This window comes from Oreochromis niloticus, linkage group LG19 (genome assembly GCF_001858045.2).
Source record: "Oreochromis niloticus isolate F11D_XX linkage group LG19, O_niloticus_UMD_NMBU, whole genome shotgun sequence".
In the NCBI taxonomy this organism is placed as follows: domain Eukaryota; kingdom Metazoa; phylum Chordata; class Actinopteri; order Cichliformes; family Cichlidae; genus Oreochromis; species Oreochromis niloticus.
The window spans coordinates 30,563,402-30,589,060 of NC_031983.2; the positions used below are offsets into that span (position 1 = coordinate 30,563,402).

Genomic DNA, 25,659 nt, shown 5'->3' on the forward strand with positions numbered 1-25,659 from the left:
GTGTGAGTTCACAGGAGGCTGGGGGAGGTTCTGCAGTCTCCTGCAGACACACACAGGTAGGAAAGACAAAGAGAGCGAGACGGAGGCAGAGAGATTGATTGACTTTAGCCGAATCCCGCGATGTGCTTCTCTGGCCTCGGCTCTGCAGCTGCATTGATTTCTCTGGTGGTGCAGAGCACAAACAATACTCCGACGCTCCTCATTCTGCCGGATTGTGAGGACAGTCGGCTCACGCTGACCGCGTTAGGATGCTCCGCGGTTACACGGGCGCGCCGTAAGAAGAAGACGAGCCACTGCAAACGAGAGCTTCTTCCTGGTTTATGCGCACTTATCAGTGAGGCCCACTGAGACGGCATGATGGGCAGTTTATGTGAGGAATGAATGAAGGGGCGGGGAAACGAGATACACCCCAGATGGGGGAGGTGGGAGGTGGGGAGGGGGTGCTGTAGATCTAATCAGATATTTCTCAGAAGGAAACTAGTAAAGACGCTCAGTTTGAGTTCAGACGGTCCTGCATGTGTGAGAGGACTGTCCCATCACTTCAGGGGAAGCTTTGGGCAGAACAGACAGAAGATGAATGAAATAAATTCCTTTAAGTGGAGAAAGCCGGTGAAGCTCCTCTATCTGTTTTCCATGAGGTTGAACTAAAAGCAGACAGAACTGATACGTCCACGGCTTTAGCCGTAATCCGTTGTGCGTGCTGTGACATTTGGAATAATTTACTGCCTCGATGCATCTGATTAGCGCGGGTGTTGATGCACTGTCACCGCCCCCTCCCCCGTGATACTGCCACTGGGACAGCTTTAAAATAAGATGATCGTATCTTTGTTTAAATCGGAGCAAAAGCAAAGACGCAAAGCAGAAAAATAACATCAGCTGTTCAGCGATTCGCTGCTGAGGAGGCACGAGCTCCGACTCGCAGGTCACAGAGACGAGGTTATCTCCTGTATGATGAAAATGTGATTTTTTTCCCCCGCTCAGGTGTCCGGTCCCGGGATGTGATGGTCAGGGTCACGTGACGGGGAAGTATGCATCCCACAGAAGCGCGTCCGGATGCCCCATCGCAGCCAAGAGGCAAAAGGACGGATACCTGAACGGCATTCAGTTCACGTGGAAGTCCGGGAAGACGGAGGGCATGTCCTGCCCGACGCCAGGCTGCGACGGCTCGGGTCACGTCAGCGGAAGCTTCCTGACGCATCGGAGGTGAGTCAGGGGTGTGTGGGCGGAGCTTTTAGGAGAAGGACGTGCACAAAAGTCCCTACATAAATGGATAAGTAGGCAGACAGGCGGGTCAGGCAGGGCTGCATCCTACAGACAAAACATTAGTAGAACAGAACCAGATGGAGGCTTCAGACGATGGACGAGCTGCACAGTCTGCAGACCGAAAGCCCATCGAGCTGATTCAGGATGAATCGGACAGAAGGGGGACGGCCGAGCAAACTGTGGGGACTTCTGCCACAGACGAACACTGTTTCATCTCCACCGTAGGAAAAACACAACTCGACTGCTGAATGAGTCAAAAACTCGAATGAATTATCAGGGCTGGCAGCGCTCGTGCTTCCATGTGTGCAGAAAGAGCTCGCAGTGAATGAGCAAACGTGTTTCAGGACACAAGCTTGGATGGAGAGCTTTTAGCCTGAGCGTCACACATGGGGGTTACATGTCTGACTGCAGGAGGTTTGTGAGACTTCCTGTAGTCAAAAGTAGACTTCCTGTCTAGGTTCAGCTTTTGCATGGAAACCAAATACAGTTAAATGACATATACAGACAGCGCTGTTAGCTCTATGTGCAAACTCAGCTTCTGTTCGGTATCACTTACAGTAGCTTTGTTTAAAGTGTATTGCACATCACTATATACTGCCCCCTTGTGGACATCTTACAGGCAGTGCAGAAACTGCACGTTGCACATAATGATGCAATGAGAATCCTTCATAGGATACCTACAGGGGGCCGTGTCAGTCAGATGTTTGTAGCTGTGGGTGTTTGGACGGCTCTGCTAACAGGGTTAAGGTTAGCAGCTCACAGATCGACAGCGAGTGTTACTCATCCACTCTGAGGAAGCACCAGTTAAACTGTGTGTGTATTTATTGATTTCTTTTATGTAATTGTGTATTTTACGTATATTATGGTTTTATATCTTTAAAAATATTTAATAATTTTTTATATGTTGTGTTTTTTTTTAACTATGGACGTAAAGTCTGTCAATAAAGACTGATTGATTGATTGATTGATTGATTGACAGTATATTAAATATGTGCCGGGCTTCACATGACAGCACTGTGGGCTGTAAACGTGTTTATTTCTGGACTGAGTCGGTGATGGAGCCTCTGCTGGACAGTCCAGGAACTGCAGGCTGCTGCTTGGTTGAAGTTCTTTAGGAAGAACACACTGGGTCGGGGGGAGGGGGGTTTGTGTTTTCCATCTGTGGAGAGCGTTGGCTCGCTGTGTGTGTCTGTGGCGCCCATCATATACTGAAACAATGCTTCCTGTTCTTGTCGCTGCCTCCAGTCTGTCAGGTTGTCCGCGTGCCACCTCCGCCATGAGGAAAGCCAGGCTCTCCGGAGTGGAAATGCTAACAATAAAGCAGCAGCGTGCCAGCAACGGTAACCGCAACTACCACTCACACACACAATGCAGCCAATCAGGAACACGGCCATGGAGTGATTTCCTGAAGAGACTTCCAATTCCACATAATGGACCAATCAGGAGTGTGTGTGTGTGTGTGTGAGCGGGGTGTGAATAATGAGGGGAGCCGAGGAACAGGGCTGGGTTTGCTGTAATGTGTCTGTCAGGTTATTGAGTCTTAATTAGCTTAAACGAGCTGGTGCGGCGTAGGTGGAGGCGGTCGCACGCCGAGCGTCCGGCACAATTTTTAATTACTTCGATACAAAAGGTGCTGGTGTGATTGAGAGTCCCTCCTTGTGTGCAGGGCTGGAGCACGAGGAGGAGATCAAACAGCTGGATGAAGAAATCAAAGACTTAAGTGAATCGAATTCACAAGTGGAAGCAGACATGATCAAACTCAGAACACAGGTGAGTCGCTTCCTGTCTGTACCGGGTGTGATTGTAAAGTTCTGCAGCTCCGCCCCTCAGAGCTCAAAAGCCAAACGTTGTTATGGAGATTATAATGAGGTCACGAGGTGGGGCTAAAAAGGTTCTGGGGAAGTGGATCACCTCCTTGAGCACCTCCTCCTGTAATGCTGCCTCCAACTAAAGGTGTAATCTAATTAGATTTACCTGCAAATACTTACAGGTGGGTACACTAGAATAAGGGGTGGCGATCAGCTTGAAGTGAGGGGAACATGCTGAAGTTTAGTCTCACGTAGCTCCTCCCCCTGCATGTGCAGATATCAGTCAGCAAAAAATGAAATAAACAAAAATAAAGAGAAGCAGAGAGCTCCCTCAGGCTGGACTGTTTAGGCCTCCTCACCAAATCCCGGCTTAACTTACACGCCTGACTAACGTTTAGCCTTCCCTTCAAGCTCGTCTCCTTGTGCGGCTCTGGGCCTCCTACCTGTAGATCCCTTGCTGCACCTCGAGCCTCAAACCTGCAGGAAGTAGCATTAACTTAGCTGTGCACACCTGTGTAAATGGTACTACGCCTCCTGTGGACATTAGAGGAATTGCGGCTTGTTCTTCAGCCCTGGAGGCTGTCGAGGTGGATTTGCAGAACTTTCTGGTCACACCTCGTACGATCCGATCCTGCAGTGGTGCGTAGCTGCCCGTGACGCTGTGCGCTAACTCTGCACCGTCCCTCTCTGCAGATCACAACAATGGAGTCCAACTTGAAGTCCATAGAAGAGGAAAACAAGGTGATTGAACAGCAAAATGAATCTCTCCTGCATGAGCTGGCCAACCTCAGCCAGTCACTGATTAACAGTTTAGCTAATGTCCAGCTCCCTCATATGGTAAGGGCCACCAGGAACGGCAAGCCAGCAAGTTGCAGATTAAAGCTGACCGTAGCATTATCTGTGTATTTAAGCTCAGCCCAATGTGCATGCTGCTTAGCCTGAAGTGTGGGACGCTGCTTGTCTCTCCAAACAGCGAGGGGGAGTGGTAGTTTCTCTCAGCATCTCCATGAACTGAAATATTGAGGTTTTTGTCTTTTATTGTTAGTTTATTTCAGACTGTTTTGGAGGAATCAAAGTACACGTTTATATATACGTTCATCTGTTTGCTTTACATGATTAAAAACGAGTTTTATGGTAATCACGCTGCTCTCTTATCCTTTTATTTAACTAACACGTTTCGCTGACAGAGGAATGAGTGAAACTGGAGCATTTTATAAAATCAACTTTTACATTTTCAAATTTCCTCTGGTGAAAAATGTCCACAGCACTGCAGCAGAATAACCAATGAAGACCAGCTTGTGTTGTTTCTCAGTTAAATACTGCCATCTAGTGTTTGATTGTGAGACTACAGCCTGGTTTCTCAAAGCGATTTAAAAGGAGATTGTCCCTCTTTTCCTTCCAGAAACCACTGACGCACAAAGAGCCGCCTCTGAGGACTAACAGCTGCTTACAGATGCACCAGCAAGTAAGTGAGCAGCGATTCACGTGCTCTGATGCAATCTGCTGGATTCTGCTTCGTGTCTGACGCACTTCTGTTGTTATGGAAGCAAAGAAAGGCAATTAAACACCTTAATGTGACTCTTAATCAGCACTAAATCCTTAATGTTGGCTTCAGAAACATTTGGCTGCCAAGTTTGAACTGGTTGATTCGTCAGATATACGAACTCTAGCTTGGACGTCTTTGTTCTGGGGTGAATGAATCCGGCCTGATCCAATCAGTCAGAGCATCAGAAGGTCAGATGTTCCACCCGTGCAGTGTTCCAGTGTCCGATCGAGATGCGTCGATGCCACCGAACTGTTTTGGGGGAGAAAGTCAATGATGAGTCACAGGTTGTGTCTGCCGGCACAGATTTGACCCCAAACCTGTCAGAATGTTCACCGCGTCTCAAAAGCAGACCCGGAGTTTAGGAAGTCTGTGTGTCTGTCTCTCAGGCATGTGAGCTACAACAATGGACGAGTCTCCCGAAAAGCTTTTTCCATCATGAAAGAAACGCCTGCAGTGCTGAAAGGACTCACAAAGTCTGCTGCTAATCTTTGAGCTGTTCATTTATTAAACCACAGAGCTTTCATTCTCATGTCACAGACTTACAGGAAAAGTGGCTGTGAAGGTGTAGAAGAAGTCCTGCAGAGACAGGTCCCGAGTTTCTCTAGTTTCTCACTGACATGGACTTTGGAGGAACCAGTGTTGGACTCCACCATCATCAACAGCCTGCAGGAGGATTTGGGACCTCTGCGACCTCTCGACCTCAGCATCACCTGATCCTCGTGATGCTGGCGCGAGGAGATGATGTCATTAAAGCATGAGTGCAGACGCTAAACTGGCCGAGAGCTTCACCCAGTGTTGTGTCTTCCAATGCAACAATGACAAGGTTGACGTCTTCATCCTGTCATGCTTTACAAAGAACAGGAAGTTACAGCACTGTGCAAAAGTCTTGGGCCACCACTTACTGTTTATTTTTAACAGTTGTCATTAGCAACAGTTCTCCTGCTTTCTGAAGTGTTTTCTTTGGATTCAGTCAGTCTGCCCAACCATCGTCAGAGGAATGGGTTTTATTCCTTTTTATTTTGTGTTAACTCTGACCTCTGAATCATGAACTTACTAACACTAACCTAACTTTGGCTGTTTGTTACCAGCAGCCTGTCACACACACTTTTGTTCCTGTTTCTTTAGCCGACTCTAAAATAGTATTTTTGTACCAACAAGGTGATTCCCAAAGAGCAGTTAGCTGATGATCCGTCTTTAAGAACGAGGGGAACAAGCAGAAAGCTGACAGAGGGCCTGAGAGATGATCTGGACCTTCAGCTGATCATCTTCTGTTCACTGAAGATGAAGGACGGCTGTCAGGAAGCCGGTCTGAGTGAAGGGAAACGCTGAGGTATGAAAATGACACAAGAACTGGACTGAAGACCAGAACAGGTCTGATGGAGAGCTGGTCCTGGTCCGTATGTACGAGGAGGTCCAGCAGTGAGAGTGTGCAGCCGTCTGTGATGCGTTGAGTGGTTTTGGCCTTTCTTTGCTTCCGTACTTCACGTGTCCGTGTTCCTTCTGTTTGTGTTCGTGTACCAGTGATGCTTTAGCACAGGGGTGGGGAACTCCAGGTCCTGCAGGTTTTAGATGTGTCCTGATTTAAATGACCTCCTCAGCATGTCTTGAAGTTCTCCAGAGGCCTGGTGATGGTGTGCGGACCCAGGGTGAGATCTAAACCCTGCAGGACTCCGGCCCTTGAGGCCTGGAGTTAACAGCGTCTTACTCTAACGTGGAGTTTGTGGTGTTTGATGATTTTTTGCCTCTGACAGTGTCCGTGCGGTGCTTTTTGTTTTCCTGCAGGAGCCAATCAGCGAGCAGAACTTTGACGCCTATGTCACCACTCTGACGGACATGTACACAAACCAGGAGCAGTACCAGAGCCCCGAGAACAAAGCGCTGTTGGAAAACATCAAGCAAGCCGTCCAAGGGATCCAGGTGTAACCAACCAATCAGCAAAGGGAGACTTTTTGTTCCTGCCGCAGGCGTGGGCGGCGAATCGCGTACAGGCAGCGATGGTTTGATCTCCTCGGCCCGGCGCACTAAAGTGTTATATATTCTAAATTCTGTTCTCTGAAAAAATTGCGAGGCTCTAAGCGTAGGAACACCTTTTCGTTCTCTCTTCTCTTTCTGGGTCTCGCTGCGAGGGAGAGCATCCGAACGCAGAATTGGTTTTTGAGGACATTCACATTTTGTACGTTTTCATAAGAGCTCACATAGTGTCATGTATGTTTCTAGCTGCTCATGTATGCACATTTTTAGTGTATATTTCTGAACAGTAAGCTAACGCTAACAGAACGTGAGCTCTTTTTAACGCTTGGCCACGAAGCATTCGAGATGAAAAAAAAAGGTGGACGGTGGAAGCGAAACGCAGCGACGGAGGAGGATTTCTCTCCTCGCGCAGTGGACGATTCTGGACTTTTCGATGTTTTTTTTCCCTCCTTCTTCTTCTTCGTCTTCTTCTTCTTCTTGCGTGTAGATTGTTCCAGAACAAGAACTGGTTTTGCAGATCGCTTTATTTTCTGCCAATGCTCGAGAAAAGTTTGTGCTTTGTTTTAAAGAAAAGACGTGCAGCTGCAGGTGGGGGCATTTTTAAAATCGGTGCTGTAAACGAACCCGGAGAGGAAACTGACCTGATGTTTGTATGAATGTATGTATGAACAGTTCTATGGGAAACATCATTACACGGAAACCCGATGGTGGAAATCCCGTTACCTAGGAGAGCCAATTGAGTCCTAGGGGAACGCGTCATGTTCACATGCTCATCGTTAATTAGTAGAAAAGACCTACAGAGACCTCTCTGCTATCAAATCTGCTCAATTTGGAGACTCGTGCGGGAAACGTCTCTGCAATATCAGAACTATGGTTTCTAGCAGGAAGGCGATGCAATCTGCAAAGGAAAAACGTTGGTTGGGTATATGCAATCTCTTGTTTATAAGCATAGCGGGGTAACAGGAATCTTTTTAATATAGCCTGTAATGTAAAATATTGATTTTTATACAAATCTTTTAATACAAAAAGTCTTTTTAAAAAAGGAGGAGGGAACCTGGACGTCGAGTTTTAGGAGCGGAAGTATATGAGTTCCACTTTTTTTCTGTACGACTTTGCACAGGGACACCTTCGTTTCCATGTTTTGATGTTCTTACAGAAGCTAAAAGCAGTACCCGAGAGCCTGAAGCGAGGGTTTCCGAGGGTTTTGTAAAGAGTATTTATAGAGTATGACAGCGGGACTTACAGGGTCACTGTCCCCACTTATGTGCCAGTAGACTATTTGCACTTGTCCTTGAAGATATTATCCTTACGTACGGCGGCGTGCAATTTCCCAGGTGACCTCTCTGGCACACGATCGGATTTCGTACCACTGAGAGAGGAAGAACAGGGACTTGGTTCGAACCATAGCAGTTAGCCGTAGGCTACTATCGAGTGTAAAAACATTCAGTCATTTTTGCTCTGTTTTAGGAAGATGAAGTTATCCCCCGCAGCACTTTATATCTAATCACTGTACAAAGGGTTAAATAGTCAATCAGTTCGAGGTTTGAAAAAAATAAGTGGAAGCGGCGAAGGTGTGCCGGAGCCCGACCTTCGCGGGGCCACGCCGCTGTGCGCGCCCCTCCCTTCTCCTAGTCGTCCTAGTCGTTAGCGCTCACGTTCAGGATTTGCCTTCTCGAGAGCGAATGCAAACGGTGCTCGTCGTCGTTCACCTGACCGAATCTCATCTATTGTACTTTACCGTCCTCTGTCGGGACTCTGCTTCCCATCATCCATGACTGCGTACGCCTTTTTCCACAGCATCGTGTCTGCAGCTTTTTGCCAATATAGTAACGCTTCAGTAGAGTAATAGCTAGTACCAGTTTTTGAATTAATTCTCATTGCCAGTGAACATGGAGGAGGGACTTTAAAGCACAAAGCGGCTGCTCATCTGACGTTGGGACATAAATAACAAGCCTGAAAAAGAGTATCTGTGACTATCTATAGGGAACGCAAAGAGGTCGTCGCATATTTAGAACCTTTCATAGAAACTATTGTGAATTCATCAGAGTTTATTATTTAGTCGGAGCCAGCTGATTTAGTTGGAGGTTGAGTTCAGTGACCATCAACAAAGACAGGATTTTGTATAAACTATTGTGCTCTCTGTGGAACTGAAGTTTGATTTATTTTTGTACTACACAGCATGGATTTGTTGACATTTTAATTTTGCTATAAATGTGTGAGATCACAAGTTGCTGTGATATTTCATTTATAAATTGTGAACTTTGTACAATTTTTGTCATGCTGGATGTTGACACATCTTAAACTCAGAATAAAGACAAATGTGTTGCCAGAGGCCTGGAAACGAATTCTTTGTGTTCTTCATGTGACGCTGCAGCACTTCAGCGGGTTACAGCTCGCGATGGTCGCCAGGAAATGATGCCTTAAACTTTATGAATGAAGTTGAATCATCTCCTGTGCGATGTTGTTTTTGTTTCTAGACCATATCTGGACACGCTAGCTTCACACGTACCTGCTAGTCAGTGCTCAGTAGCATCCAATTAAAATCCGAGAATGTCACCAAAGCTGAAGCTCAGACCTCATGAATGGTCTGTTAGTACAGTGACCTCACAGCAGCCGTGGTATTGGTCAGATGATGTCATTAAAAATGCGCTGAAAGGCTCCAGCAGCACAAACATGTTCAAGAGCTCCAGTTCAGGGACTCCAGTTAGCTCAGGTGAAACCTAGCAGACAGCTGCTTGTGTCTCTGTCCACCTGTCCGTCAGAAGCCACACCCCTAATAATGCAAAGAGGTGGGTTATAAAAACATTCTCCCCCCGTACAGCTGTTATGAAGGGCGAATTATGTTTGGAGACCAGAGCAGTGTGTTAAAGTTTGAACATGGGAGTCTGTGGGGACCGACTCACTGTCAGCTTCATTGTTCAGGTTTATTTCAGCTGTGTTTCACTGATATAACACCGACTCGTATCAGCTATCATCTCAGAATGCTTTATAATGTAGGACAACCCCAACAATCTGAGCAGCACCTGGCGACAGTGGCACAGAAGAACTCCCTTTTAACAGGAAGTGACTCCCAACAGAAGCAGAGAGGAGAGACATCAGTGACATGCAGCACTGGTGTGTAAACACAGTGAAAGGATGTGAGACAGGTGCATCATGGGAAGTCCCCCAGCAGCCTGAGCCTGTAGCATCGCACCTAGTTCAAACGTGTGTCCAGTACAAACTGGAAGCTGGTTCCACAGAAGAGGGGCCTGAAAACTGAAGGCTCTGCCTCCCATTCTACTTTTAAATACTCTAGGAACAACAAGTAGGCCTGCAGTGTGAGAGCGAAGTGCTCTAATAGGGTGATATGGTACTACAAGGTCATTAAGATAAGGCGACCCCTCCTCTGAGGGGGCAGTCCAACCAGCTAAATCTAGTGTTTACTCTATTATTTTATACTTTATGCTCTACCTCATAAATCTCTCCATAAATTGCAGTTAGTTCAAAACACAGCTGCTCGTTTTGTTTCCAGAATTACATCCACTGAACATATAACAGCTGTTCTTAAACAGCTCCGCTGGCTTCCAGTTCACCTCCGTGTCAGATCCTGCTTCTCACTTTCAAAGCGCTTCATAACCTCGCTCCTCCATATTTATCTGATCGTCTCCATACGTACTCGCCCCCTCGTACACTCAGCTTCCCTTCTGTCTGTTCCACCTGCTCGCCTGACTGTCCTGGGACTCAGAGCCTTTAGCTGTTCTGCCCGAGACTTTGGATGCACTTCCACAGATCTCCGGACCACAAACTCTTTCACCACTTTTAAATCTTGTCTTAAAAACCATCTATTCAAATTTGCATACAGCTGATTTTGTCTCAGTCCATTTCCACCTTGCTCAGCTTTGATGCTTTCATGCGTGTTTTTTTTCTTATTTACCTTATGTCTAAATTTTATTTAGGTTTTATTATATTGTGCTGTTGCTACTGTTCTGTGCTATTGTAAGGTGACCTTGAGGGTCTCAAAGGTGCCTATAAATAAAATGGATTATTATTATCATTATTTAGCATAAATAATCAGAACGTTTATCTCTGAATTTTAACATTTGTTTAGTAATATGTATGTTTGTTTTTGGACAGTCCTTGTTTTACTACACTGTAATGTGTAAATATTGCACTGATTTATTGTTAAATTTCAGCTCCTGGCCACACCCACCTGTCTGGGGTGTACCTCACCTGTTGCCCTGTGATAGCTAAGGTAGGCGCCCATGACCCTGAGCTGGAGCAGAAGAAGTGATGGATGGATGATATCCATACCATGGGTTACTTTATGACTTTGAATCCATAGTTTGAGACAGCATGACATAACACATAACAATTATTACTATTAGACACTTTCAGGAAACTATCTCTTTTTTTTTGTTGTTGTTTTTTGACCATCACGTATCCACGTGAATCATTCATGCAGTAATTTTGCCTTTTATTACTACTTACCTGCTTTTACTCACATTCTTCTTCAGGTACTTGTATCCCAGGTTGGGAGTTTCTGAAGTCACTGATTGCTTAATTTGAGATCAGGTGGGGCTCAGAGTAGAGGCGCTGGTCCTCCACATCGAAAGGAGCCAGCTGAGTTGGTTCAGGGATCTGAAAAGACGCCTGCTGGGTGAGGTGTTCTGTGACCCACCAGGAGGAGGACCAGGGGCCGACCCAGGACCGACACCTGACTGTTCCCCCTGACAAGTTTGGTTGGGAGAGGGAGGTCTGGGCTTCTGCGCTTCATCTGCTGCCCAAAGACTTGACCCTGGATAAGTGGGGATGGGTGGATGGATAATTTGGTTCCAGTGCTCCTGTCAGCCTGCAGCTGGCAGTGAGGGCTGTTTCAAACTGTCACAGTAAATTGAGTTTCATTGTTTCACATTAGCTGCAGGCTAATAGCTCCACCTGACAGCTCAGACTGGATAAGACACAATTTGTACTCCATCAGTTTCCCTAAAGTCTTCATAGCCTCTGATTATTAACCTGAAAAGAGGCTGGATGTATGAGCAGAGTCCAGCCTCATGGAAGCACCAGGATATAGCAACACACAGGGAGAAAGGTCATCGGGTGACTGAAGAACAACCTGGGAGGCTCAGTGGAGTCACAGTAGCTTAAATTGAGAAGACCGATGGAGTCTGTGAGGGGACAATAGCCCAGTGCTTCCTGATGGGGCTGAATATTCACACTGAAGCTCCACAGAAGTCCAGTCTGCTGCTTTATTGTGGAAACAGAATGTGCTGAGACAAAGCCTCCACAGTTAAGCCACACCTCCAGACCGGCAGGTTATGGAAATGCTCACAATAGCAATGAGATGTCACTGTTAGAGGTGGAAATGGAAACAATGGCACAGTGTAGTGTTCCAGCAGCAGACACACTGACCCACACAGAGCAGGGTCTATGAGGGGATCGTGACACTGAGCACACAGCCAGACTAATCAACACGACGGCGGGGTTTATTTATTCTTACAGTCAAAGTGTACGTATCCACTTCCTGCTCAATATTATTATTCTTGGACTTCATTAGAACAGCTCTGCATGACTCACAGCTCATAATAATCCTTCTTTATATCACACTGAGCCTCTCTGCTGCCTCTCATTTCATCCTGTTTGAAAAGAGCTGTTTTAACTCCTCCCAAATTACATCTGATTGGCTGCCCCTCAGAAACATAAAATGTGATTTTCAGGTTGGAGGGGCTTCTTTACTGGAGATGACCATGTTAGCAGAAAGGACAGGAAAAAACTGAAACACGAACCTTCAGAAGTCTGATGTGGAACTGATGAAACCCTCAGCTGTCTTTAATGTTTCATCTTTGCAGTGGAAACCTGATCAGTGTTTCTGGACTCTGAATTTTATTGGCTGGTAACACGGACACGTTTGTTTTAATGTTTGATGGGAAGTTCACGGAGCCGGGGGAAACCACGCTCCTGCTGCGAGGTTTTTCTAGAGACTGAAACTGGACTGGAACTAAACCGAGGCGTTTCACTTCCAGGAAATAAAAAGAAAAAGGAAACTTTTGAAACAAAGAAGAGGAAATTCAAACACAAGCTATGGATCTTCTAGAAATAAAGATCTGCTGTTGCTGTGAAGTTGTGCCGTCACATCCTTCATGGCACGTTTCTACGAGTCCCTGAACTCTGGGAGCGACGGCCCTGAGGGTTGTTGCTGCTGTAGGTGAAGCTGGTCTGGGAGTTCTTCTCCGGCTCCTTGGCCAGGTTGGAGCTGGTGGCGACACTGTGCTTGTAACCAAACTGTGAGACTAATGATTGCTCATGTTTTAGCCAAACTCGGGGTTTACTTAAAAAGTGGGCAGACAGAAGGCATGATGGGAAGAGTCGAGGGAAAAAATGATACTGTAGGTACATTTATGTGGTGGATGAGCAATTCCAAGTTATCCATCACTTCAGGTGTTTTACAGGAAAAGAGACACAAATTATTCTGTAACAGGTTTGAAGTATTCTGTAATTTCCTGGTAATTTAGCCAAAAAACAACAACATATCAGATGTATGCTGTACTTTTTTCATCACGGGGCTTATTATGAAGCATCTGAACCTTGTCTAACTTCTGGGTATTTTACAGGTAAAGGAGACACAAAGCACTAAAATTACTTACACTATAATTTCTGTCTCCTTGGCAGGAAACCACAGAAAAGATGGTACTACATAAAATTACTTATACACTTAAATCACAGTATTTCTTTGTTTCCTGTACAAACCTGAACTACACCTCCTTATTCTAGTGTACGCTTGTTAAAGTATTTGTTGGTAAATATAATTATACTGTCATTTCAGATGAAATACGACGTTTTAATTACAGGGGAAGTACGCCCTCAGTCCTGCAGGAACAAAGACCCTCCACGTCGTCGTCTTCATACTGTGGAATTTTGTTTGAGTCGCCACTAAATAAGAAACGAGTAAAAACTGAAACTAATAAAAACTGAACAGACAGAAAAAACACTGATTAGAAAGAAAAGGCTGTAGGAGCACAGGGATCACTGCACAGACAACGAGCTCATTATTAGGAACTTTAGTCACGTTTAAGTGAAAATGCATAATTTGGAAGAGCAGATTTAAGAGTGGAAATCAGAAAATAATTAATATTAGCTCAGTAAAAACACATTTAAAGCACAGCCATAATAATAACGGAAGATAGTGACGTCATACGTGCAGCTGTAATTCGTACATTTTCCAGCAGATGTCAGCAAAGCCAAACTTTTAACATGTGGCTGCTTCACTGTGCCGATAACACAAAGATGAATAGAAACAACAGAAATGACACGAACGTGTCGTTTATGGTTAACAGAGCGGGCGTCCACGCGCTCTGTGGACAGATTACAGCACAGGCGTCGACGCCTTATTTTCAATCATAACTATAATTAATATCATTAAATAAAATGTTCAGACATCCTTTATCGTCATCATCACTTCAGCCTCGGGAGTGGACGTCCCAGCAAATTAACTCAAAGATCAAACCAGGAAAAAAAGCCCTGAGAGGCTCGTCTGACTCTACAGGCCTCAGTCAACAGGTTAAAGGTCAAAGTTCATGACAGCACAATGAGAAAAAGACTGACCCTGCAGGAGAAAGACTTTTCCTTTAATAAGAACTCGGCAGTACGGCCTGGGTTTGCAAAGCTGCACCAGAACAACGTCCTTTGGACAGATGAGACCCGAGCGGAGACGTTTGTCCGGAAGATCAGTGTCGTCAACACCTGACCTGATCCCTGCTGCCTTGTTGTACAAATACTGTACAAATACAGTTATTATTATGAATGACTGTATCTCCACATGCTGACGTCTTTTCGTGCAGACAGTGTTGGTTACTATAACATAAAAGTTGCTACAATATAAAAGTTGCAGGGATGTTGGAGACGTGATCTCGCTGAGTGATGGTACTGCTGCATATGATCTGCTTACTGCTTAGAAGAAAGCGGGAGGACAGTGTGTGTGTATCCGGCTGTAAACATGTTTGTTTCTGCTGTGAAGTTATACCATGGGAGCGCATGGGGCGGACTCCCTGCTGCCCCCGCCGGTGCGCAGAGGAACCGCAGCTTTGTCCTGCTGAGAATCATTGGTCGGTGAAACTTCAGAAAGTTTCCTTCATTGTTTCAGGAGCTCCGCTCAGAGAAGGACAGCCGGGCTGCGAGCTTCCAGCCTGCGTGTGTGTGTGCTGCCTGTCCTCCTCTCTGAGTGTGTGTGTCTCTGAGTGTGTGTGTGAGGGGGCAGCTGGTCGCTCGGCTCTGCTCGGTTAGAAATGGCGCTGCGGGCTGCTCTGCTCTCCTCTCTGCTGCTGCTCTGCGCGGTTCGGCGGTTCGGCCTGTGCTGTCCGAGCCGCTGCCTGTGTTTCCGGACCACGGTGAGATGTATGCATCTGAACCTGGAGACGGTGCCGGCGGTCTCTCCGCAGACCACCATCCTGTGAGTACTTTCTCCCGGCGGAGAGCGGCTCGATCCGCAAGCCTGCGGAGGGGAGGCCCGAGCCACGGTCCGAGTTAGTGTTAGTGAGGGTGGAGGGGGACCTGTGCACACCGAGCCGTGCTGCTGCAGGTTCTGGGGGGTCAGAGAGTGCAGGAAAGGCGCTTTTAGGGTCTCCGAGCTGGAGAACAGGAAAGTTTTCAGGACACCGCAGGCTGAGCTCAGGGATCCGATGGATCTGTGAGGTCACAGGAAGCCTGCAGGTCTTTGAAACAGGTCCAACCAAGCTGCTATGAAGCTAAAGTAGATTCTGGGGCTTGTGTCCCCCTAAACTGTCCCAGCTGGTGTTTTAGGGACACATCAGCAGATCCTGGTGTGGCTTTTTGGTTCTTGGTGTTCATCATATTTGTGTAACTTTGGTTTTGAGTCCAGCCCAGTTATGTGACTGCAGTTATGTGATTAACAGTTTTTATGAATAGAACAGCTCTGATGGTTTATTCACTGTAAATATAAAATAAATATGAGAAACATAAACACAGTGAGGGTGGAGGTCAGCTGATGTCCGGGTGGGTGTGGTCGGTTTTTAGCTGTGACGTCAAAGATCTTTGCTTTTCTTTTTTATTGAAAAATGTAAAGATGTGAGTTATAGATGTGATTATTCTGCTGTGCTTTCATTCTGGGGGTTTGTTGAGGCCTGAGCTCGTGTCTGACGCTGAGCCCGACCTTCAGGCCGGGTCTGAGTATTCAGAGTATTGAGCTAAAAAGTCCTCTGGGCGGGCTGTTCCCTGCCCAGCTGTTCCCTGCCCAGCTGTTCTGTGAGAGTTCAGGTCTTCCTTGTTTGTTGTTTATTTATCGTTTATTTGTTTGTTTATAATCATGGTCTCCTCATGCACCTGAATCAGAGGTTTTGCCATACCGAGCAGCTCCTCGCTGTTCGGTTGAGGACGGCGGTCCCTCAGTGGAGAAGAAGAGCCACACTGGAAGCAGAGTGCACATCGGGAGCACGGGCGTTTTCCCACGCTCTGGCGGCCATTTTGACCCGGCGTCGGGAAACAGGAAGGAGCTGATGGTGGTCTCAGAATCTCTGCATCGAGCACGACTGTCTCAGCGAGGAGCACAACATCTGACGGAGCCTCAGAGGAGAAGAAAGGGAGTTTCAGTGAGGGAGGGGGCGCAAACTCTCGCTCTGCTTTTAAAACTGAAGCCTCGCCTCGCACATCTGGATGTGCTCGCTTTGGCGTGTTCGGAGGAGAACCACTGATGGCGTCACGATGCTGCGTCTGCGTGCGGCCCCTCGTGGCGTTTCAGAGACACGTTAGTGCGGCGAGGACGAGTAGAAGAACGACGAAGACGACTGTGAGCGACGGCGCTGCTGCTCCCTTCCCCGTGTGAGCTCTGACCCTGTGGCGGCCCTCGTCCACACCGACTCCCAGCCTGGGTCAGCTGATCTCTCCCAAACCGAGGCCCTCACGCCCACAGCGTCCTCGCCGTGGCGTGGTGCGTCTCAGTGACCTCCCCTTCCTTCTCTGATTGTCTTTGGAGCTTTTTGTTGCTCATGTTTTTCTTCCTCTGCCATGAAAGGACGGAAACTCTCCGGCGTGCGCTGGTCAGCATGTCGTAGCGGCTCGGCTCAGCGGGACAACACACAGCTCCACGTCTGTCCGTCCCAAACATGTGGCCCCTTTGTCTTTAAGCGGGCCGTCATACGCCGGACTATAAATAGCTTCATCCAGGACAAAGGGGGCAACTCAGCTAGGCGTGCCAGAATTAGCCGTCCCCTCCCCGTCAGCCCTCGGCGGCGGCGCTGCCCACATACCCCAGAGGAGGATGGAGGAGGATGAATGCCCCCGTGTTCCCACCGATGAAAGGCCTGTTCAAGCGCCGATCTCAGCAGGAAGTCGCGGCTGTTGCGTCGAGGTGTAAATGCAGCTCCCGTGTGGAGTTTCAATGCTCAGCACTGATCATCGTCACCGCTGTGTGTGAGGCGGCGAGCCCCGTTTCACACTTTCTGCGTGAGCTGTGAGGTGGTTTCAGGACGAGCTCACAGCTGCTGCAGATTCTTTCTGACCTCTGGCTCCACAGGAACGGCCTCCGAGTCCTCCTTCCAGCTGGCGGCGTGCCGTGGGAGGGATTTAAAGTGATAATATCACAGAGGGGGGAGATGATGCTTCACGTCAGCCCGCGTCTGTCCTCCTAAACTTTTATTACCTTGGTATTACAGCTCTGTTCAGATATTTGTGATTAAAGTCTAAACAGCACACATGCTGTTCACATGTGTTTATGTCAGTGACCATTAGAGATGATGTCGCTCTCCAGAAGCTCCTCCCACCACCGAGTGGTCTGCTTGGTGTGAAGGTGTGGGCTCAGCTGGAGGATGATGTTAGTGTCACAGAAGCTGGAGATTCTGATGTAATGTAAATGTCAGGCAGAGCTGACTTTGTTTCTTTAGGCCCGCCTGATTCGATGATGTCACAGCCACAGCAGAGCGTGCAGCGCTGTGAGCATCTGCCTCATTCGGACTTCTTTTCTTTTTTGCATACTTGTCACATGTTAATATTAGACAGAGATAACTCAGATAAATACAAAGTGCTGATTTCCTTTATTAAGAGAAAAGATGATCTCTGTATGAAACGTCTTGTTGAATCTGGGTCAGAACACAAAGAGCCGTCCTGGTTTGTGCCTGCAGCCTTCCTGTTTGGCACTCGGGCCTCGACACACGGAGGCCTGTGTGTATTTGTCAGCTGTGTCCTCTGTGGACGCCTGTTTGAGGCCAAACTGTGACTCACGGTCTCTGCACATCTTCTCAGGGATTTGCTGCAGTGGGACGAATGGCCCTGTTTTGCCAACATGGGGTATAAACTGGTTGTTTTCGGTATTAGTGGCTCACACAGGGATGTGCGCTGTGACCGCAGAGCTTTCAAACTGTAAACAGCCATCAGAGCGCGCTCAGTTCAGTGTGGGCCTGTTTGCTCGAAAGGCCCGAGCGGTGAGTCAGCTCGGCGTGAATCCGTGTCACGGGGCTGAGACACTGCGGTAGTGTCCTCTGCATGACGGGCAGTCGGCGCGGCCGCTGGAATGTGCTGCAGTCAGGGTTTGTGAGGGTCGGTGTCGGCAGCACGGTGGAATGCAGAGCCAGAAATCCCCAAAGCTTTGCTCACTCAGGCCGACCGGCCGAGATACGAACCAACTCCTCGGGACTCGAGTCGGGGCACAAACCTGCAGTCTGTGAGGGTTTAACCTCGCCTTTCACGGCGCCGCAGGACTCCGCCCTTAAACTTAGAAAGCAGTTATGAACTTCCTGTTATTAATGGAGTTTGTTTTTATTGGATTTTTGGTTAATTTGAACAAACATTTGCACAGCCCGGGCTCTCCACTGGGCCCCGCCTGCAGCCACCCGCCTCATCAGTGGGTCTGTATGGTGCACGTCTGTGATTGGCTGTTTTGGAACATGCAGACTGTTTGTGAATCGTGTGGAGAGCGTGTCGGTCAGTGCTCGTGTGCACGTCAGGCTGAAGGATGTGTTTTACTCTCAGCTTTAGCTTTGAGTTCTCTGCAGGAAGCTGTAACTGTAATCACATTACATCTTTCTGTAACTACAAAACTACAAACTTCACGGTAACACAAGCCAACACGCCAAACATGGCAGCTCACCTGTTGTGACAGGTAACAGTCTTGTTTTTGTGACTGGAGTCTGAAGGCCGCAGTGATTCTTTCAGGTATTTAAAATCATGGGGGCGTGGCCTCCTGCTACAGGTAACGCATGCATAGAGGCTGAACTTTAAAAAGCGTTAAATTGTGGAGCCGTTTTTATTTTAAAGAGGAAAGAGTCTGCGGGGAGCCGGAGCCCGTCCGACCTCTAAAATATGTTTGCTATGGTAACAAAACAGAGATACGAGCGATATCTCACCGTCCAGCCTTAATAGTCGTCTCCACGCGGGATGTTTTCCAGAGAAATGTCACGGCCATGTTTGGAGCTCCTGCTCTGCGAGGACGCCGTCATGTTCTCATTTAACTCGGTGATGCGTGCAGGCCCAGCAGCCGCTGGCAGCTTGGCATGCGTCGCACAGCCGAACGAGCTCGCCGAGCACAGCGAGGTGCACACGTGGCCCTCAGATGCTGGAGGAGCTGGGAGGCAGCCAGCTCCGCTCGCCGTCCAGCTCACGCCAGATTCATAGAAACCTGAAATCCTCCCAGCTCAGCGTCAGAGCTTTAAAGAGGCGAGCAGAAAATGAAAAGCCAGCAAGTCTGCGAGTCGGTGCCAGGCGAGCTGCAGGTTGCTCGAGTGACCTGATCTGGGGTCAAATTACAGGTGCGTGCAGCAGCGTCATGCAGCAGCGTCATGCAGCAGCGTCGGGCAGCTGCGGGGCAGACGAAGCACTTTCACACAGGACCGGTTGGTTTTGTCTGTGTTTGTGCACCCACCAAGTCCTGCATGATAATTGGCTTTGCCTCGTGTTTGTGATCTGGACGCCGGCCACGTTGGCCTCGTTCACACCGCTCGGCTTCTGCTCCTGCAGCTGATGGTGCAGCCAGACGGGCGAGAACGTCGGGTGCTCACATTTACTCACCTGTGTGGCTGCAGTACCAGACCTCCACCTGCTGCAGGCCCTGGTCTCATCTGTTCGTGGTCTTTGTGAAGCTGTGAACTGATTTCGTGTCTTCGCAGGAACACCGTGCTTCACTTCCTGCGTGTCTTTGGCTGTTTATATGTCAAACGCATCACAGCAAACACAATGACTTCCTGTTACTGCAGCAGACAACTGTGAGTCCCATCATCGTGGAAATGGTTCAGAAATGTCAAAGAAAAATTTTCATTAGTCCATGAAATTGTCTCGGTTTCCATAACAACCATCCAGGGTCACCGCAGACCTGCTGGAGGTCATCTCAGCATCTCCTCTGATTGCTGAGCGCGCTCAGACTGAACCAAGCAGAGCTGACGATGGTCAGGGTCAGAGGAGCGACCTTCAAAGACCTGCGAGTGATGGCGTGCAAACAGAGTGATCGCATCCGGGCGGGTGGCTGGATGAACATGTCGGCTGTGGTGATTGGCCGAGTCTGTCGGTCAGTGTTTCTGCCTCGTTCCTGTTGATCTGCTCGTTTAGTCGTTCCCTCAGAGTTGAGTCTGGTGTGATGTGAGGGGACAGACTGTGTGCAGTGTAGCATACATGGATCTGTTTGAATGTTTCAGGTCGATTGACGGAGCAAACTTAGAAGTTCAGCAGTGGATGAGATCAGGATTTGCCTCCTGCACTTGTCTTTGTGCACCTGAGTGTCTGAGTGAGCCTCTGTGTGGGAAATGCCGATCTTTTTCCACGCCTCCCTGCCTTTGCTCCCATTGTTGTTCGCTTCCCTTCATCTGTGACCTGGGAAGCCGTTCTCAGGCTTGCTGTTGTGTGGGAGTTAGCCTTGCTGTCTGCCGGTTCCTCGAGGCGCGGGACTGTAATGGCTGTTATCTGACTCATTAAATCAGCCCTGCCACAAATAGCATTAAAATGCTGCGTGTGGATTTCGGGCCGGCCTGCAGCGCTGGGTGGACGTGCACGTCTACAAACACTGTTTACTGAGCGTGCTCCACACTGTAATTTCCCCCTTTGTGGACTGACTCACTCGCCTCCCCTGCTTTTCTCTGGTTTCTCCTCTTTCTAAACTATCGAGCGGCTCCAGAGACCGCCGTGCTCCTCCGGCGAGTTATTACATCCTGTTTGATTGTGTTGAGACAATTGAGGGTTTTTTGCTTTCGTGCTTGCAGAAGCAGCGTCGACGTGCACGTCACAAAGCTGCCTCCTCTCTGCGAGCGTGGATTAGACATGTTCGTGGTTATGATGGATGGGCAGCGTCAGGCTTTGGCGCTCACGAGGGTTTCATTAACAGAACGAGCTCTGACACAAACACACGATCCGGTCCAGCTGTAGGACAGCCAGCTTTCAGTCCCGCTGCCTCGGAGCGCTCGTCGGGCCCTCGGGGCCGATTTCATCTCCTCCCGTCCTTCCAGGACATTCTGGTCAGCTGAGCCTCGACAGCTGATGCTTTAAACACACCCCGCTGCCGCAGACAAAGCTCTGCTGACCTTATTTAGCCTTCCCCACAAAGAGCCGCAGTCATACCAGCCATGAAAGCGACACACACTCACACTGAGCCAGAATAACACGGCCACCGAGCAGGACGCGTTAAATCCGGTCCAGTTAACGACCTCACAGCCGTCGGCAGCTCTGAGGGCGGCGTCGCATGTACGATACGGGCTTTTCAGACCTCCTGACAGAAGTTCATTATAAGGAGAGCTGCCTGATCCGGCACGTAGCTCCCCCTCCTCCTCGTCCTCACAGCCGGAGGCGGTGTAGGCATGACGGCCTCGGCGTGTCTGGACAGAGCGCGCTGTGGTACCATACCTGCTCTTTCCCTCGTGGACCCTCACGGCTCTGTCTTTGAACTGCAGAGCAAACTTTTGGTTTGTCCTCATGTCTCCATTACATTTACTCTCACATTCGTCACAGCACAACATCAGCAGGTGTTTGATTAGACCAGGCGTGATTGGCTAATATTCAGACATTAACTATAAAAAAACTGAATAATTTCTGGGATTATTAGACGTGATATATTTCCTCATTTTTGCCCTGGTAGGATGTAAAGCAGCGTTAAGCCCTCATTAAACAGCACAGGTGGAGGATGCTGCAAACAGCCAGGTGTAGTTCAGTTAAACAGGTGAAGCTTCTGCAAAGATACACAAAGTCAGAGACCAGACAGGAAGTCCCACGACCTGCCCAGTCCCAGCACTCTGGAGCCGGTCCTTTAAATATTGGCATTGGAATTTGAGAACGGGAATGCTGACAGGAGCCTTCAGTTTACCCAGAATGCACCCTGTGTAGATTTCTCCAGTGGAATGGATCAAACGTCAGGTTTAAGCTCCTCCCGAGTGATTGAGCCCACTCGGCCTGATCCTGTGGTGACACTGTGGATCTGGTAGTGATGTTGTCTGTGTTTTTTAGCCCTGAGTTTAATGTAGATATCTGTTGTACTTGTGAAGTTACGAGGCTCAAACATGCTGGAGAAAATCATTAAAACGCAGCCGTGTGAACAAAACATGAAGGGGGGTGGAGTTAGTCTTTAGAGTTGGACTGAAGGGGCTGTTGGGCTCTCAGCACCCGGATGTCTGGCAGTTTGGGTCTGAGTGACCCAGATGACTTCCTCTGCCAGGTCGGCGGATACGAAGAATGCTGGGAGCTCTGCCGGGGGAGGAGGAGTGTTGATGTTTTCCTGTCTCGACTCGCAGCTCAGTGACGATTCTGCCTCATGGATCCGTCCTGACGCTCGTGTCTGTGTGGCGCTGAAAGAACATCACGGCTCAGATGTCTCAGAGCCAAAAACACAACGTTCAGATTTCACCAAGCTGAAGGATCGGCGTGTTTTCAGCTCGTCGCACCGACGGCACGCTCGCTCTTATTAAGGCTGATTAGTGTGGAGCTTTCTGCTCGTTATCTTTGGGCCTAATGTGCTTTAAATCGACCCTCGTGATTAAAGCTCGATAAAAGCATTCCTGCCAGATGAGTAAGACGCCCAGACGTGCTTCAGGATGAGAGCGTGCGGACTTTATGGTCACTGTTGAGGTTTTATCCAGGACTTACATCCTGCTCTCTCACAGTGCTTTATTAATGCAGCACAGCTTTGCATTAATACATTCACTGATTTTGAGCCTTCATAGAGGTGCTGCTCATTTATTTAGCTTTTTATTGATTGATTGATTTTTCGCGTGCATTTTCTCTGATCGTCATTTGGCAAAGCTGATTATTAAAAGCAGTAATTAAAACAAAGGTAAAGGTCACGTTATTTCTATTATTATTGATTTTTATTCATGTCAGTGCATTGTTATTTATTCAGTGAAATAAATGAATGAATAAAGTCCATGCAGACAAACAGAAGGAAATAATTTTTTCCATTTTATTTGTTTCTGTATTTATTAACTTTTTTTACACAGATGCATAAAAATAAATTGTAAAAAGAAAAATAAATGACATACAAATAAATAAAATAAGTGATATTATGTAATTTCTGGATCAGTTTCATTTGTATTGTTGAGACGTTTAATGGTATACACATGAATTAACAGACATTTACACTCAGGTCCATAAATACTTGGACAGACTTGGTTCTGTACACGATCTCAGTGAATTTGAATGAAACGGCTCAGATGCTGTTAAAGTGCAAACGTTCAGCTTTAATTCAAAAAGATTGTTTACAAATGTGAGGAACTAAAACATGTTTCACAGTTCCTTCATGTCAGGGGCTCAAAAGTAATCTGACAACTTAAATAAGTAAAAATATTCAAGTGTAATACTTGGTTAAAAACCCTTTGCTGGCACTGACAGCCTGAAGTCTTGAACTCGTGGACATCACATCTGTCTGAACTCAAGTCAAGTGACTCTATTGTCATTCCAGGCATGTGCAGTGTTACAGTGAAGCGAGACCGTGGTGCTACATATGAGAGACAGTCAACACAGGACTCCATAAAGTGCAAAAAAACAAAACAAAAACAGCCCTGTGCAAAACGTGCTGTCTTTTGAGATGTTTTACAGTAAAGTCCAGTCTGGCCTTGATATTCTTGTCTTTTTAATAGAAATCTCTCAGACCAAACTGGTGTAAATGGATAAATGAATGTCACGCTTGGCTCGTGTTCCTGATTATGAACGTGCTTTCTTCTATTTTCAGAGACCTGAGGTTCAACAAAATCAAGGATTTACAGCCGGGTTCCTTCAGGCGACTAAAGAACCTCAACACCCTGTAAGTGTTCTCCGAACCGAGCTGCACGAGCTCAGCGTGAGGACGAAGCTGAAAGGTTCATGCTGACAGTCATGCCTCGTTCTGCTGCTTTCACACACGTGCAGGTCGGCTCGAGGAATTTAACGTCTCACCTGAGCTCACTTTGTACCTCTGACCCGCTGCGGCTCTTTGCTGAGCTAACACAGTACAAGCACTGAGACTGAAGCAGAAAATGATCTGTGTGTGTTTCTTTCTCTCTCAGCCTTCTCAACAACAATCACATACGGAGGATCCCCAGGGGGGCGTTCGAAGACCTGGAAAACCTCAAATATCTGTGAGTTCAGCCGTCACTTCCTGTGTTTGCTGTGTCAGACTGTTCACAGAAGCTTTTCACTCAGTCAGCAGAAAGGCGCTCGTGCTAGAACAAGCCTCGCCGGGCGCTTCAGAAGCCGAGGACGGCTGAGGTTGCGTTGCGGAAATTGTGCGAATGAAAGGCCTCCTTTTGTCTGATCCTCTGTACTTATGTGTCTGGACGTGGTGACCTGCAGGCACGGCGGAGAACAGCAGGCGTGTGAAGCCTCGGGCTTGGCTTTGTGAGTCACCCGCGCAATCGTCCCGCGGCCTGAGCTGTGCTCGCAGCTGAGATTCGCAGGACAAACTGTCAGCGCCAGATATCGGAAACGTAACGCCATCTTTAGTTCCCCTGCCCTGATCCCAGATCAGCCCCCGCTGACCGCTCTGTAATCATGGACATGATGGAGCCCAAGTGACCTGAAACATGTAGAAACCAAATGTCCCTGATGTGCCTGCCCCCCCCCACAGCCGTTTCTATTCAGTACGCCAGAGAGCAAACATACACATTCCTGAAATACATACCCCACCCACACACACACACACACACACACACACACTTTCATGTTGTAATGAAATCCTCAGCTGCTTTGATTACAGAGCCTCGCTCACTTTAAAGCACAGTGGAGGTGAAGCACTGACCCAGCCCTTTGAACATCCCCCCCACACACACACACACACACACACTCGTCTCACCTCTTCACTTCCTTACCACCTCAGTACAGCACCTCCCCCCAGCACTCCTCTTTATTTAGTCCTTTTTCAGCTCCTTCATGTAAGCTCTGTCTTTAGTGCTTCATGTTGCTTTCTTTATTACATATATGTGGAGAACCCTTGGAGAACCCTTGGAGAACCTTTGGAGAACCCTTGGAGAACCCTTGGAGAACCCTTGGAGAACCCTTGGAGTCCAGTCCTGATTCAGCAGCTTGTAGCTCCTGAATCAGCTGCAGTAACCTGCAGTGATTGGTTGGTCTGGGCGAGCTTTGGTCCGCTCTTCTTCACGTTGTGCAACCCTATGCTGTGCTGCCTTGTTCTTTTAGAGAGACGAGGCTTTCTCCTGCAGCTCGTCCAAACAAGCCATGAACTTTGACCTTTAACCTTCTAACCTGTGGAGTCTGAGGTCTGTCCTCAGGGTGAATTTTTATGGGACGTCCACTCCTGAGAGGATTGTGTGTTAACACAGCAAGACCTGCAAACTGCCAAAACCTGTGCTTTCATAGAGGAGCTCACGCTGATGATGATGATGATGATGATGACTGTAGAGGTTGGTGCGTACCTCGACAGGTGGCTGTGTCAGTAGGTAGCGAGGTGCTTGGAGGGGGAGGTAGTGTGTTGTCCACGTTAGTGCTTCGGAGGCGTTTTACTGCTTCGTGCAGCAGAGGACATGGCAGGAAAGCTGAGTCCAGAGAATGTGGGGGGGGGCAGGGTGGGACCTCAATCTTCCCACAGTCATATTCTGCTATTAAAGTGACGAGGCAACCGCACACTCTCCAACCGCCGCCGCACTGCCAGCGGTCGTTACACAGTGATGTAACACATGCTCAGAGTCA

General features: G+C 48.0%; 2 protein-coding genes across 18 annotated transcripts in view; both read left to right on the forward strand.

Annotated features, from left to right (window-relative positions):
• Positions 1 to 8,933, forward strand: part of myt1lb (myelin transcription factor 1-like, b) — a 126,873-nt gene extending 117,940 nt beyond the window's left edge. For 15 of the 17 annotated variants that reach the window (XM_025900943.1, XM_019348501.2, XM_025900941.1 and 12 more), the window contains 6 exons: positions 982 to 1,203; positions 2,509 to 2,603; positions 2,930 to 3,033; positions 3,765 to 3,908; positions 4,474 to 4,536; positions 6,400 to 8,933. In XM_025900943.1, coding sequence (XP_025756728.1) covers positions 982 to 1,203; positions 2,509 to 2,603; positions 2,930 to 3,033; positions 3,765 to 3,908; positions 4,474 to 4,536; positions 6,400 to 6,540 — 769 coding nt within the window. In that variant the 3' untranslated portion in view covers positions 6,541 to 8,933. The remainder of the gene's footprint in view (positions 1 to 981; positions 1,204 to 2,508; positions 2,604 to 2,929; positions 3,034 to 3,764; positions 3,909 to 4,473; positions 4,537 to 6,399) is intronic. The other 2 variants (XM_025900947.1, XM_025900950.1) reach the window with 2 other exon arrangements.
• Positions 8,934 to 13,482: 4,549 nt separating this feature from the next.
• The window catches only part of pxdn (peroxidasin), a 39,437-nt gene continuing 27,260 nt past the window's right edge, over positions 13,483 to 25,659 (forward strand). The window contains 3 exon segments of the mRNA XM_005461888.4: positions 13,483 to 15,010; positions 23,708 to 23,779; positions 24,021 to 24,092. Of these exon segments, the coding sequence (XP_005461945.2) occupies positions 14,847 to 15,010; positions 23,708 to 23,779; positions 24,021 to 24,092 (308 nt within the window). The 5' untranslated portion in view covers positions 13,483 to 14,846.